At 37.1% G+C, this 15,695-nt stretch overlaps 1 protein-coding gene across 4 annotated transcripts in view; it reads right to left on the bottom strand.

The window, feature by feature from the left end:
* The window catches only part of UTRN (utrophin), a 354,351-nt gene that overhangs the window by 254,007 nt on the left and 84,649 nt on the right, over nucleotides 1-15,695 (bottom strand). For all 4 annotated transcript variants that reach the window (XM_021391928.1, XM_021391929.1, XM_021391927.1 and 1 more), the window contains 11 exons: nucleotides 15,221-15,402; nucleotides 14,424-14,574; nucleotides 13,135-13,254; nucleotides 12,302-12,403; nucleotides 8,523-8,630; nucleotides 7,825-8,004; nucleotides 6,299-6,468; nucleotides 4,772-4,895; nucleotides 3,843-3,930; nucleotides 638-870; nucleotides 198-378 (listed from right to left, as the gene is read on the bottom strand). In XM_021391928.1, coding sequence (XP_021247603.1) covers nucleotides 198-378; nucleotides 638-870; nucleotides 3,843-3,930; nucleotides 4,772-4,895; nucleotides 6,299-6,468; nucleotides 7,825-8,004; nucleotides 8,523-8,630; nucleotides 12,302-12,403; nucleotides 13,135-13,254; nucleotides 14,424-14,574; nucleotides 15,221-15,402 — 1,639 coding nt within the window. The remainder of the gene's footprint in view (nucleotides 1-197; nucleotides 379-637; nucleotides 871-3,842; nucleotides 3,931-4,771; nucleotides 4,896-6,298; nucleotides 6,469-7,824; nucleotides 8,005-8,522; nucleotides 8,631-12,301; nucleotides 12,404-13,134; nucleotides 13,255-14,423; nucleotides 14,575-15,220; nucleotides 15,403-15,695) is intronic.

The following is a 15,695-nucleotide window of genomic DNA, read 5'->3' as shown; positions in this document are numbered from 1 at the left end:
ACAATACTTTCACAGTGACTGCATTAATTCCAAAGTCTCTTTAAAGATCATTAAGTAGCATCTCCACAGTGCAAAGGCTCTGAGAGTAGACTGTTTATCGTGTCATCCAAAAGGTATTACTCAAGAGAAACGGAAGAAGGAAAAAAAAAAAAATCAGAACATGAGAATCGAGGGGACTTAAAGAAAAGACTATTTACCTTCCTTCAGCTGCTGGTGACGTTCCTCTAGTTTCTGGCGAGTCAACTTGAAGCGATCAAGAAGACCATTCAAGCTCTCCTGAATGAAATTTGGAGGCATGGGCTGAGATGTGAGCACCTTGCAGGTAGCTTTCAGGTGTTCCAATCGTGGACTCAAGCTTACAAGATAAGTTAACTCCCGCTGTGAGAGATTAAAAACAGAATCAAATCACACCTTGTTAACACAAAGGTGTAAACTAATCTAAAAGTTTATCTATGTTACTAGGGCAACAATGTTAAAGTACTCCTATGACACAGGTACCAAAATCTTCCAGTCAGATCCGGTGCCCTGGAGCCTCTCAGAAAATGTGAGCTACCTTATTGAGGATGCTAAATTCCTCTGGGGTATTTCTGTGCTCTGACAGCTTCCAATCAAAAGCAACAAGTTTTGCCAGACTTACCTGACACAAATCTTTCAGGACTGCTGAGGGCTGGGACACTGAAGAATCATTTTTAAGCCAGCTCTCCTTTTCAACTATAATCTTCTCAAGCTCATTCATTTCTTTAAAGTATGCATTTATATCTTCCTGAAACTTTATCTTTCTGGCCAATTCTTCTAGATGCTGAAGCACTTCTTTCCATCCTGACAATATTTTCTCCATCACGTTTTTTAAATCCACTGTAGGAAATCCCTCTAAAGAGATTATATAAATTACTGTTGATTAACTGCAACTAATTTTGATTAACAAGGTTTTAACCACTCATCTCTTCAGATATAGGTAGGTGCACTTCTACGTTAACATGCTAAAGACTTCAATTACAAGTCATCAATTCTTAAAACTTATTATTAACAGTGTTTTGACTTTCGATTTCCACAACAGAAGTCAGATGACATGTAAGTAAAATATTCCACCTTCCTCCTTTTCCAAGTTTTCAGTTTTTAGTAATGTACTGACTTCTCAAACTGTCACAACTCCCTTCACCATTCTAATTTGTCTACATGTTGATTTATCGATTTAAATAAACTAACTTTTTTTTCCTCCACAAAGGTAAAGGGAAGCCTCAACTTGGAAAGCAGCAATAAATTCACTGAAAAGGTAAATGGAAATCCAGCAATGGAAATCTGCCTGGGAGACAGTGGGAACTGTGGTTGACAGTGTCACGGTGTACACAAATATGATTAATAACCAGCTAATATGAATAGCTACAAAAGCAATATGACAAAGTAAGGTTATTTCCCACTCACAGTGACTACATGAAGCATTTGCTTCACCATCTTTCTGGTAAATCAATGCATTACTTGAAGATGCAGCACTGTAAGTGAAAAGACCTCCCATCCACATGCATTTCACATTCTTTTATTTCCTCAAGTGCCAAAAGCAACTAGCAATTTTGCTGAAGAAATTTCAGTTCAGTGTGTGTTCAGCAAATACGTTCTTGCCATTGCACGCTGTCATGGTTTTGTGATTTTCGGTTATTGGTATTCCACATCATAACATCATGTAGTGAATGTACCTGGTTCTCAGAAGAGAAGGACTACTACAGTCCCCACGGTACTTTGCTCCTCTGTTACCATTTTCCAGCCGGAGGGAAAAGATAAAAGCTCGCAGATCACGAGACTTCGTCCCTTTTTCCACCCGTCTCTCGTCCTGGCAGCACCTCGCTCTCCAGCCGTCTTATCGTCGGTAGTAGAGTAAGGCCTACCTTGATTTTGGGACATTCTCTCTCTCTGTATTGGATTTATCAGCTTAAATTGTAATTATATTGTATTATAGTGTGTTGTTTTGCATTCCGATATCTTATTTAGTAAATTAGTTTTGTTTCTCCTCAGATTGTTGCCGCTGTTCTTTGCTCTCAGGGCCATCTCCTTACCCTTTTCCCCTTTTTCCTTTTCCCGGGGTGTGGGCCCGTGGATCCCCCGTCCCCTTCGTCACAGAACCAGGCCTAACGCCCGTAAACCGTTGACACACACTTTTGAAGTTTATTTTGTATCAAGATACACTTCTTTATATAAGGAATATTTGGTTCATTTGGACAGGAGTGCAAAGAGATTCATATAGAGGGGTCAATTTTTTGTGCTGTTTCAGCATAAATACAGCCCAGTATTTCATTCTGGGGAAGCCAGCCAGCTTCTACAAAGGCACACGAAGGCTCTGCTCCACAGATCTTCCCACTGTGCTTCACACACTGTCCATACACTTGGCACATCTACAAAATGAAAGCACAGCAGCTGCAACCAGTCCTGTAACAAGACTATGCAATGATTGGTCACTGCTACTATGGCATGGCCTGTACATCCAGAAATGGATGCATACACATGTTCCCATACACAAGTACAGCTGGGACTGGTTTTGGAAAGAAAGGCTGTAATTCCTAGTTGGACAAAACACACTAGCAGACCTAACAAAGCTGGGGGATGTGAATTGGTTACATAAGCCTTATTTTCTATAGATTCCTAGCTTTAATGCAGCAAACATTAGGAAGGAGCTTCTGAATCTTCTTTTTCTCTGATACAAGATAATTTTTCATCTATGCATTTGTTAGTATTATCAACAGATACTGGCTATTTAACCACAACTTATCACAGTTGGAAGGGTTTAAAAAAAAGAGAAGAGTGAGGAGGGGAAGATCTTTGTCAAGGTTTGAAAACTACGAAGAGCCACAAGTTTTTAATAAGCCAAACTCCACATCAAATCTGTGGCTTCAAGACCTTCAGCGTTTGGGCAATGACAAGCCTTTCAAACAACTTCACTTGTATCAGGCAAGGAAGGAGGACTGGAGATGCTTAGCAGATTGAGGCATCCTAGCAAATGAACTGACAGGGAAAAAGTGTGGCAGTTCAGAACTCCAATGGAAATCAGTGCACAAAACAGTGATACCATCCTTTCACTATTTTGAATACTACCAGTTACAGAAAGCTCACCAACAGTCAAATGCATAGCAGATCTAAAAGATTGTATCTTGTTCTGAACAGCTTTTTTGTGGAGGAAGTCACACTGCACTGATGAAGTTTAGTCATACTATGAAACAAGATTTTGGCAAGCCTTAAAGATTCAGTTTTCTACAATTTTTCCAGAGATAAGTGTTTTAATTGACAATCAATCATTTTCTCAAGCATGTAGGCTTCTCTTTGCCTTTGAACTATAAATTCTGACTGTATTATCAAAACATCCTGACAGTTTTTTACAAAAATAGAGAAAACTATGAATAGAAAGATACATACACACATTCATCCAACTTAAATACGGTTTCAAGATTTCCACTTCAAGATAGTTATATTTTAAAATCTTAAGTTTTTCACAATTTAAAATAAAACTGACTCTTCTCCCCAAAAGCATGCGAATGCCAATCTATTATTAAGAAATTGTTCCTATATCAATAAAATAACCCTTAAAAGATTTAAAATAGCCCTTAAAAGGTTGCAAATGAGTACGCATGTTTTAAAATAATAATAATAGAGCTAGTCTATAAGCTTTACAAGCAATTGATTTGATTGTTGCCATTAACAGCAGTAATGACCAATGTTTCCGAAGGAAATAAAGTGGAAGGAGATAGATAGAAGGAATACATTGCAATGCTTAACAGGTGACAATATATACTTCAGTATTATTCCCCAGTAATTCATCCAATTAAATCACAAAGCAGAAAAACCTTCAAGCCTTTTACCTTTTCCCATTTGATCCAAAAGAATATGTCCACTTCGTTTCAGTTCATCTAGCTTTTGGTTTTTTTCAACCTTCTCTTTTTCTATCGCCTACAAATTGAATCCCAAAAGAAAAGTTTCAGAGAGTGTTGTTTTGTATCTAGTAGTAAGTTATTTTCCTTCTACTGCCCAAAATGCATTCCAGCACCTTCTAATAGGGATGTTGGTTCTGTTGGCTTGTAAAACAAACAAAAGATGGATCCCAAGTATTAACCAAGCAAAAAGATGAGTACAATGACACCAGGAATAAAATATTGTTAAAAGGGTTGGAGACATCAGCTATAACATGACACTTCTGATAGCTCCAGTAAGCCTTCATTAACAAAGCATGCTCTAGGACCAAAAAAGGCAAGAATACATTCTTGAAATAGAAGGAACAGAAAAAATGACTATTTCATGGTTCCCACAAGTTATTGTAGAATTGCATATCTTATCCTGCAAACCAGTAATAATGCACATGAGTTGTAATTATCAGTGTTTTCTCTGAAATCAATACACTCACTAATTGACAAGGTGTTCAAACCCCGGAAACCTAACAGAACACCTTGGACCTTAAGTGGGTGTCAAGTCCAGCACCAACCATGAAGCATGAAGCCAAAATACACTGCTTTGTGGAAAATATACTAATCCCAAAGATGTGATGTATCACAATTCTGAAGCAAGCATTAGTTATACATGCTTTTAAAATTTTCTGCCGATTGAGTGACCCAACACCAACAAAAGGCTGTATCTAGTTGGTCAGATTTTCATGTCTGGCCAGCTTGGAAGTATTTAACAAAAGGACTTAATCCCAATGAACCATGTGGATCTGGTCACACCTCAAGCTGACAGCCAGCTTTAAGAATCAAAATATATTATTCACTGGAAAAAATTCTCTCTCTCCTCATTTTACCTTTAACTTTTCTTTCACGCTAGAAGTTTCTCTCATCTTCTTGTACTCTTTGATGTCTGTGGTCTGAATGGCAGCTTTTGATTTTGAAATCCAGTTCAACAGCTCAGCACTTTCAGCATCAAATCTGGTTTAAAAGGTTAGACAATTCTGGTTTAGTCCTTTTTTTTCTATTCTGCCAACTGTCTTAAAAATCCGAAGTCTTAACGTTCAGTACATTCTAGGTTTTTGAAGAGTTTGCAGTGCTATTTAGTGTGAAGGAAAAGCTAGCAGCTTAAGTGTTTGTGGCAATGAGTATGGAATTTTTTTTCTGAATGCTTAGCTGATTGAAAATTAGCTTATCACTTAGGATTTTTGGCTACAGCTGAAATTGTCCATATTGACATAACTTTCTCACACCTAAAACTTCTAAGCATTGTAGCTTATAACTTAAGTCAATCATGACCACCATTACCACAAAAATGCCCTCCCAAATTCACCAATACCATACACAACTTGAGAGAAGAGCAAAGCAGAGACTCTACAGACCACTAGATCTTACTACAATGGTATGTCTCAACATGATGTAAATCCTAATGTGGAATAACAATCTCGGAACAGATGCAGAACTTATTTTCAGCCACTCAAAGTTTTCGTGGGAAAGCCTGAAGAATTCCAGTTACTGGCTATTTGTTGGTTTCAATGTATGTAATCAGGATCAGGAAAAAGTATCAGAGGAAAGTCTGACATTGTCCTTAATACAGTTTAAACTGTTTGCTCTTGATGCAGCCCTCTTATCATCTCCCTAGAAAACATTCCAAAAGTTTAAAGGAGTAGCATTTAAAATATATATATATATATTTTCTAAGGCAAACACAAATAACTAAATTATGAGTATGCAGCATTTACTTTCATTTATCTTTAAAACAATTCCTTTAGTTTTAGATACGCTATTTAATGAAAGCATTGCAACTCATTATTAAAAATGTATGCAAAAAAATCAGTCACTCCAGATACACTTGTTAAAGGAGACATCACTGTAATGTTTTGTCTATTACTAAATACCAGGGAGATTTAGCAGGTTTTCGAGGGGTTTTGTTTTGTTGTTTTTGGTTTTTTTTTTAATAGTTTCTCCCATATATTTTATGGAGACCAGAAATACACAACAAATCAAAGCATTTGGTCCTTTCACTACACTTTCTATCCCATGATGTGAAGACGTTTTTCCAAAAGAAAGTAAATAAAATCAATTCTATCCTTCAGCAAAGGAGTTGAGGTACAAAGAAATGAAGACTTGCTTTTTTGGGGAAAAAAAAAAAAAGAAAGAAAGAAAAAGAAAAGGAAAAAAAACCACCACATCTTTCTTTTGAAATTAATGGAAGCTGCAGGCTTTCTGTTTCTTTGAAAACTCCCCACTCCTCATACCCAGCTTCACAACTGCAGCTTAAACATTGCTAACTTCCACAGAAGAGATTCAAAACCCAAGACTAAGGGAAATGAGCTTATGTATTACCTAATGGGCAAGGGAAAATGGCAGTGACATATACTCACTTTTTCTTTGCTTCACTATCCCCCGGGATTTGTCTTTTCTTTGGAGGTGGTGGCGGAGGTGATTCCTGCCTGGATTCTTTTACCACCACCTTTTCCTTCAATGACATTGTTTCCGCAGAAGTCTTCTGTGAAATCTGCGACATCCCTACACTTCCTACAGCTTGAGTTACCTATACAAAATGATTTAGCAAAAAGGGTTAAATACCATTTTCTAATGCAAACTGTAATTTGCTCATTTGGTTCCTTTTGCTCATCAGTCATAAAAGCCTTTTCATTCACTCCTACAAGTAATCGCACCTAGCCTTCAAAAAGTACTCATGAATTATTGTTATCGTAGATGCCAAAGACTCCCAAGGAAAACATCATTATTCTCATTTTACAGATGAGAGTTATGCACCAAAATTCTCAGTTCAATGAAAATTTCATGCCAGCACAAGTGAATTTAAATCAACAGATTCCATTACCTGTATATTTTATTCCACAACTGTTTGGGTCATTTACAGAAAGAACCAAGGTTCATCTTTGTGTTCATTAACATACAATTCTGTATCTGATACACGTTTCCCACAAAATCAAACATGCAGCTTAGAACAAGCAGACACACAGAGTAACTAAAAAATGCACTCAAGTCAGTAGAACCCTTCCACATTCTTCCATATGTTATAACGTACATCTCATGGGAATTATTCTGTAAGTTCTAGCTAAGCATGTGCTTGATATTTGTAGGGAGTGAGTGGACAAGAACAGGATTTAGCACTCTGCACTGCTTTGACTCAAAAGCAAGAGCAAAGTAAGGCTGAAATGTACCCCTACTCATAGATCACAAAACTCATTCACTACACACTAAACGGATTGTGAAGAAGCACTGCAGCCATCACCATAATAATCTTTCAGTATCACCAAAAAGAGGCATATGAGACATAAAAGTGTCAAACAAAATTCCCACAGAAGCCAATGGGAGTTCTGTCTAAATAAAATACTAGCAAGCACTCAAAATACTAAAATAAACACTTAGCAGTCCAGCTTGGCTATCATCCTTATATATCAACCAAACAACTGCTCTGATTTCAACAGATGAGAAATTGTACTCACAGAGCATAGCGCTTCTATGACTCCCATTTATTTATTTGTTCTGAGTTTTGGGTTTTGCCTTCGTTTTCTTTTAGTATGAGATCTAATCCAGTCCTAGAACTCTTAAAATGTTTAAAAGCATTTGTATTGATTGAAAATACACAGTAAGCCTGCTTTACTCATCAGATAAAATGAAGCTTAATCTTTCTGAGAAAGGAGTAACGGTACTAGTCAGGTTAACAATTTGTTTTGAAAGCAAAAAAAGAACAAACAAACAAACAAAAAAAACCCAGACATATTTCCTGCAGATAAAAATCACATGAAAGAGAATTCATTGACCTCTACCTAGATGCCAAGAACTTGCCTTGACACTTTTGCTCACAGTATCAGTAAAGTTTGCATAATAGCTAATCAGATTAAAAAAAAAAAAAAAAAAAAAGAGCATAAATAAGTACCTGGTTAGAGTAATCCTCTAGCTTCTGAACCAAACTGTCCCACCTCTGAGTTAGTTCCTCTTGATCATGGTCAATTTGATTGGATGCTCTGCTATTCCCAAGTATTTGGGCCACATCCTGACCTAGCTCATTCAGCTGGTCTAGTGTTTGTCGTTTCATACCCATGTCCTCTTTCAAAATCTGAGGTTAAAAGAAAATATTAAAATATAACAGTATGTATTCTGCCACCTCTTAGCCTTTAATTCCATGAAAAAATCTACTTCCTGAGCCAGATATATCATAGGTTTCTTGTGTAAAAAACATTAACAATACACTTAAGAAAAGTACATCTCTGAAAAAGCTATTAATCTCAATTTACAGTTACAAATGATTATTTTAAGCATAAGCTGTATCAATTTATTAAAAAAAACAAACACATCACAACTTGGAAAACACAGCTGTCTAGTGGATTGCAAGACTGTAAAACATTCTAAAAACAGAATAGCTGTTCCAAAGTAGGTCACACCAACCTAGAATGACCATGGAGAAAGTTGTATGCAGATTTTTAAAATTCAAGTGAAAAAAATCTGGCAAGGAGAGTTTGTAAGCCTGGCTTCCAAAGACACAATGCTTTCACAGCTCCTGCTGGAGTCAAACTCATAACTTGCTATTCACTGAAACTCAGATTTAAAAGGATAGATCAGGGTACCAATACTCACTGCTAGTTTTCGAACATTCACACTCAGATCCATTTGGTCTCTGAAGTTGCTTGTCTGGACCTTACTTAAGGCATCTTCTTTCTCAGTTAACCAAGCTTTCAATAAGCACTGCATATTATAAGGAACACAAGAACATGCCAAGTTTGTCAAACATCTACTTACAATTTCTTCTTTAAGGTCTTTACATTTCAAACACAGTTCTAAAATTCCTACAATTGCAGTTCACATTAACCAAAATACTACGTAAAGGGGAACAAAAAATATCAGTCTGGAAAATTAAGTAGTACTTTTCAGCAAAAAAAAAAAAAAAAAAAAATCAGAGAATGCACACTTTCCAAGTTGTTCATATAGACAAAATTTCCACTATAAAGCTGGATTTATAAATACTGGAATTACTATAACTGGTTATTATTATAACTGCATGTATGCTTGCTTTCATTCTCCACCCTTCTTCCTCTGTGATTCAAAACCAGCCATTACAAACATTTTTCTCACAGAAGCTACGTTGTTAATTCAGAGCATTTTTAGCCCAGTCAGTCATAGACTCTAATGTTTATTAGTTACCACCCTGCTTATTATACCTACTCCCAGTTGCAAAATAGCTTTAAACACTATCTCATTAACTCCTGAAAGATGGAGAATACTAGCTCAAGGCTAAGCAAGTTTTTAACTTTTTTTCTAGGAAATCTCTCCTGGGTCTTACTCTAGTCACACAGTACTCCTACGGAAACTCCAGCAGTAACCCAACATCATGTGGCAGGAAGGATTTTATACATTTTGTATTATTTTGCCACTACTGCACAGCTATCTGTAGACTTCAATACACAGCTTCTTCCTCAGTGAAGCTCAGTTGCACACTGCTACCCCTCTGTGTTTAAAAAAATAAAATAAAATGATGGAGCAAGGCGGGAGCTTTTGTTCATTGAACAACACACTTCACAACAGACACTAGCTCCTCAGTCTAGCTTTGGCCCAGAACTGACTACAGCAACTTCTGGGCCAAAGTGTTAAGGCAGTTTTTTAGTGTTACTGTGAAACAATGTGCAAAATGTGCAGATAGCATATACTATGGTGGTAAAAATACTGTAAAGGCTGGGAGAACACCACATACTATTTCTTTGGAAAAATCAAGCTGCCATCCCATCCAACTTATTTTATGCATAACAGAAGAGCTTAAAAATCCTTCAATGTATACAATTAACTTCTGCTAAATCAGCAGTCAAAGATAATTCTCCTTACAAAACTGAAATATAATTATCACAGTGCTGAGAAATATCTGGCACTGATTGAGGAATTTGTTCCCTGAGTGGTAAAAATTGTGTTCACTTGGCAATGTGGTTTTCAAAAAAATTTCTAGGCAGCCACAAAAAGGCTTAAGCATCAGTGTTCATCTTTCCACGTGGTTGGGTGAAATAGAGAAATAGTAGTACCTAAATGTTTTAGGTAATTCTCTGTTATCAGGCTGTTTTAATCAATTTCAAATTTAAATTTTTTTGTATGTTACTTAATAGAAATCTGTAATTCAAACCTGATAGTAATAAATGCCTTGTACCAACTTGAAAAATAAATGCAAACATAGGCTGTCCTAAATCAGCTAAAATATACTTCTACTTCCTGATTACTTGTTATCTGACATTCTACATTAAACAAGAATGGAAGGTTTTTCATTTTTTCAAAGCAACATAATTACACGCAATTTAAAAAATAAAAAAAATCTGAGAGCCAAGCAAGTCCAGCAGAAGCTGACACTCTCAGCGGTTTTATCACAGTCAGTAAGTGGTTATTTTTCCATGTATAACAAATAAAGGTGGAAGAGGCCAGAAAAATGTTCACATAGGGTCATCAAAACAGCACTTGTAGTCAGTACCTTGACATAAAGAAAAGCTTTTTTGGGATTCCTTATTTCTTAGCTCATTGTCTTATCTTGCTTAAGAGTTACCAGAAAACGTTAGCACACAATTTTCTATATACATATACACATACACTAAGACGGTATTTTAAAGTAAGAAATATATAGTAACATGGTATTGGATAAACCAGAATTTGAACCTTGCATCTATATTAATAACAAGGATCATATGAGTTGCATTTTTGGATTAGCAATATTACTGTAGATAGATATGGGAGGGGTCAGGGAGAAACAAATAAGCAGCCTAGAAAATGCAGACAAAATATCTGTCAAAGAAACCAGGCTGGAACTGATAGCAACAGCAACAACTATATCAGCACAGTTTGACTTCTTTTAAGTGTCTAAACACACTGTGTACTGCAGAGTTTAAACAATGGTTTACAGTGATAAATGCCATTATTTAAGAAAACAAAACAACTGAAGTAAAAACTTCAAAGGAAAAGTCATCAAATATTTTTAAGCTGATTCACAAAACAAGCTCTAACAGTAGGCAGGCAAATCTGACTAATGCAGCTGAAAAAATGTAGCAGTTATTATTGTGGTTTTTTTGAATGATAACAGCTAATTCATGTTTGAGTAGTACTCAAGGTCCACCCACAAGGCACAATATCAAAGCAAGAGAAAACTCACAATGCCATCTTCTTCACAATTTAACTGATTGCCTAGACTCAGCAAATTGACACAAGCTGCATGTTTCACCATACTAACCTGTACTCCAGTTTGCGCTCACTGCCCCTTGTCCTGTTGCTGGGCAGCTCCGAAAAGAGCCTGGTCCCATACACTTGACTCCCACCCATACACTTGACTCCCGCCCTCTGCTAGACTCACTCCAGAAGTTCCCTGTCTTTCCTGAACAGAGGAGCCCCGAGTCAGACACAGTAATCCAGAGGTGGCCTCACCAAGGAAGCTCAACATAAGCTGTCAGTGAGCTTGCATTCCAGGATGTCAAACATACCCTGGGCTGCATCCAAAGGAGCGTGGCCGGTAGGCCAAGGGAAGTGATTGTCCCCTTCTACTATGCTCCCACAAGACTCCACCTGGTGTCCTGCATCTAAGTTTGGTCCCCCAGCGTAAGTAAAAGGACCTGATGGAGCATGTCCAGAGGAGGACAATGAGGATGATCAGAGCACCTCTTCTATAAAGACAGGCTTAGAGAGTAGGGGTTGTTCAGCCTGGATAAGAGAAGGCTCCAGGGAGACCTCACTGAGGCCTTTCAGTACCTAAAAAGGATCTATAAGAAAGCTGGAGAGTAAATTTTAACAAGAACGCGTAGTGACAGTGAAAGATGTAACAACTTTAAACTAAAAGAAAGTAGGTTTAGATTAGATATGAGGAAGAAAATCTTCACTATGAGGCTGCCGATGCATTGGAACATGTTGCCCAGAAAAGCTGTGTATCCCCCCCTGCCCTTGGGGGAGGGATGAGGCTTTGAGCAACCTGATCTAGTGGAAGCTGTCCCTGCCCATGGCAGGAGGTTTGGAAGTAGATTATCTTTAAGGCCCCTTCTAACCATTCTGTAATTATGGTTGTGACAAAGATTCAGAGTGTAGTGACTTTAATTTTTCTTATTTTGTAGAATTCACTGACATATATGAAAATAAAGTAACAGATTTTTCAAAAGTATTAAGTTCATAAGAATAATAAATGACTGCCTTCAAAACTGTTTTATAAGGAGGCATAAATTTTCTTGCTAAAAGTTGAGTAAGTACTCGTACTGTACTATTCAAGAAATATTGGGAATCCAAACAGTAAGCAAAGTTCTAGTTCTTTACAGCTATTTTCTGAGAGTCGTTCAACCCCACTAAGAGATACTTTAAGAAATAAAAAATAAAAGAAATTAAAAACCACTGTGGGTAACCACAGAGCTCACCTGCTCTTCTAACAGCTCCTCCCATAAAAGCTGAATTTCTTGCAATTTGATTCGTCTTTCCTCAGTCCAGCGACAAACTGCTGTCCACCGCTCACCCAGCTTCTACAAAAGCAGGAAATATTCATGAATATTCACAAGCCTCACAAGGAAATCCAAAGATCAGATATTTGTAAAACATGCTTTCTTCACAGTAACCTTGTCTTCCCATACAGTAACTACCTTGTTGCCATTAGCTGCCATTGTTGTATTGCACAAAGCTTAAGGTCAAACATTTCAGGAGCATTCACTGAACTTAAGCAGCTGTATGACTAACCTCAAAGGGAGCAATTAAAATCTCATGAATTCCATTTTAATCAATTCTCTTTTCTATACTCCCTATGCTTTACTCGGGATATAACCTAACTCAGAAAAAAACATCAGGAAAATAATTCATACAATATTTCCTAGATAAATTCTGTTCACATGTTCATATTCTCCATCAAATTTCAACTCCTTGATGAAAAACACCTACACGAAATGAATAACTGTACAGTGTATTTTTCCATTTTAGTGAAATTGTTGAAAAGATGCATCACAAAAGTGCTTAAGTCACTGTAAGCGCTTGACTCATCAGGAATTTAGTTTGAAAGTCAAATAACTTTCACAGGTTTTATGCTGAGCAAGTTCAATAATTATTTTCATTAATTTTACATTTTAAAATGTCTTACTTTAAATTGCTTTCTAGGACAAATTGTCTTCAAGCACAAAAATGCTGATGAACAATTATATGCAAAAATGTAATTGTCTGCAATTTAAAAAAAATAAAAAAAAATAAAAAAACACTAACATCTTACCTGCAATTGCTCCTCCAGAATAGCTGTTGCACTCTCCCCACTGCTTTCATCAACGATGACAACCATGTGCGTTAGAGAGTTCACCTTCACTTGTTCTGCCTCTAGGTCACCTTGCAAGCTCTAGAAAACACATCATTGATCACAAACTTCAAATATTTAGGAAGACTGCTAGAAAATAATCTAAAACCCTTTTGTTGAAATACTGGAAAACAAAGAAATGTTTTTCAAAGTATGCACCTCCTAGACTACCAGAATTATATGACAATTGCATTGAATTTCTATACATCTACTGCTATATTTAAGAGAACTTACCCTTTGATACTTGCTTAAAAAATATATATTTTTAAATGGAACACATATGCCAAATGGAAAAACCACTATGAACATTTAATAGTTGACATTTCTCAAAACCTAAGTATCAAATACAGTAGATACGAACTGATACCTAGCAACTGCAAAAAGCGTACCACTCCAATTAGTTTAAAATAATCTGTACATTTAAATATTCATACAACTTCTGGCAGCTAAGTTTCTGGTTAAAGCTAGCCTCTCAAATAATTCTGCAACATCCATATGCCTTTAAACTACTGTAAATACCACTTTCTATCCCAGAAAATCTTAAGCTACTGTATGATCAATGGGTCTCAAGCTCCCCAGCCTTTGAAGACAGGAGCAAAGAATGCAAGTGTGGGACAACAAATTACACAGGCTAAGAATACTTAGCAGTTCTTGCACTATGAGATATGTCCTAAGTCAGAGAGAAGGTGAAACCTCAGCACTGACTGCAAAAACCAAAGCTGCAAGGGTGACAAATATTAAAAGGCCATCTTTCAAAAAACCACTGCAGGCTAGAAAGGCTAGATTCCTATCCAGAAACTTAATTGAGAATCAAACCAATTCAAAAACATTGTACACAGAGAGTGGTATCTATACACTGCTTTGGGATGCAATCTCTGTAATAGCAGGGACTAGAATAGAAAGGCCATTCCCGATACTTTTGACTCCCATATTATTTTAAGTGGCAAATCTCAAATATGCCTTAGCAATGCTTGACAGTCATTAAATGTTTGTTATCTACAGTACATTTCATACTATCCCTTATAGCAACAATTCACTGGGAAAGGCCTCATTTCTTTCTCGAAGCAAAGATAACACAGGGTCTCCTATATTCACCAGTGTTAAAGTGTTCCAGGATGTCCAATTCCTCCGTCTCATCCTCATCCTTTAGAAAGCTCCTCAGCTAAGGAAACCTTCCAATCTACATTTCACATTACAGAACAAAGGCTTACTTTGTGTTCTTCTAGCTGCTTTTGAAGGGCCTCTAAATCTTCAGCTAAGAGTTGAGACTCCATCTTCTGAATGCGTTCTTCTGTAACTGTCAGCCAGTCAGACAGCTGCTGCAACTGCTTCTTCTGTAGCTCCATCAGCATGTCATGCAGGCTGCAGGGGAAGTACAGGCAAAGTCATTTCAGAAACAGTCTTCCCAGGGAAACAGACTAAGTTCTATTTACTAAAGGAAAGACACGCCGCCATTCATAAGCTAGTTAAGTATCATCAAATAATTGTGAATTATGCAATTTATACCACGGACTGTTTTTTTGAAACTGCAATTTGCTGCTACCAGAACCACCGCTGAGAGCTGCAATCTGTTTCTTCCTTGATGTGAATGTGTACTTCTGAGCTTGATAGTGCATTGGTGGGAAAAAATTCTATTAACTGCTCTTTAACTTTGGAAACACATAAAGCTATTCACATTTACTGTATCTTTTATTCAGGAACTTAAACCACTGAAAATATTAAAAAACGAGTTTATGTAACTACTGCATGTAGATATCATATATTTAGTCTGGTACACTTATATAACATAAGTCTTAAAATACTCTTACTTAAGAATCCAAGAAAAGTTATACCCATTTCCTCTGTTTATGTTGGAAAGTATGAAGAGGATGGACTTCAGAATTATCTTTTCAGTTTGTGACATGAAAAAAGTATCCTACAAAGTGGATGAAAAGCAATTCCTCTGAGATGCAGTATGCAACAGAAGCCAGTCCTGGAGCTTTAGGAGAGGTTGTGAGGCATGACTCACCGGGACTGCCTGTCCATGCTCTCCACCCTGAGCTCCTCCCAGCGGGAGTTCAGCAGCAGCATTTGTTCCTGGATCTCAAACTCCTCTTCAGGTGACAGATTTCCCTGTGCCACCAGCTGGTTCCCAGCCTGCAGGACACTACCCACACTGCTTTGGTGCGCAGTCAGTTCCATCATAAAAGCCTGGAAAAAGTACAAGCAGGCACATCACTGATCCGTGAGCTCCTATCAGGAGTGTGCATTTGTACAGTCTTTGAACAAATGCACCAAGAACTTACCAACTAACCTACAATCAACAGCACATAAAATCTGAAGTGTACCATAAGCAAATAAATTAAACCCTAAAAGATATTAACTAAAATTCATATACTTCGTGAAAAGCTAGAAGACCTCTTTCTTTTGTTCCTAGTTTTAAAAGTTCATACTGATCTGTAATTATATTTTAGATGAAGTTGTCAGAAGAAGCTGACAGAGTA

This window comes from Numida meleagris, chromosome 3 (assembly GCF_002078875.1).
Source record: "Numida meleagris isolate 19003 breed g44 Domestic line chromosome 3, NumMel1.0, whole genome shotgun sequence".
In the NCBI taxonomy this organism is placed as follows: Eukaryota; Metazoa; Chordata; class Aves; order Galliformes; family Numididae; genus Numida; species Numida meleagris.
The sequence above is the reverse complement of the archived record's forward strand: the minus strand, read 5'-3'. Positions and strand labels throughout refer to the sequence as shown.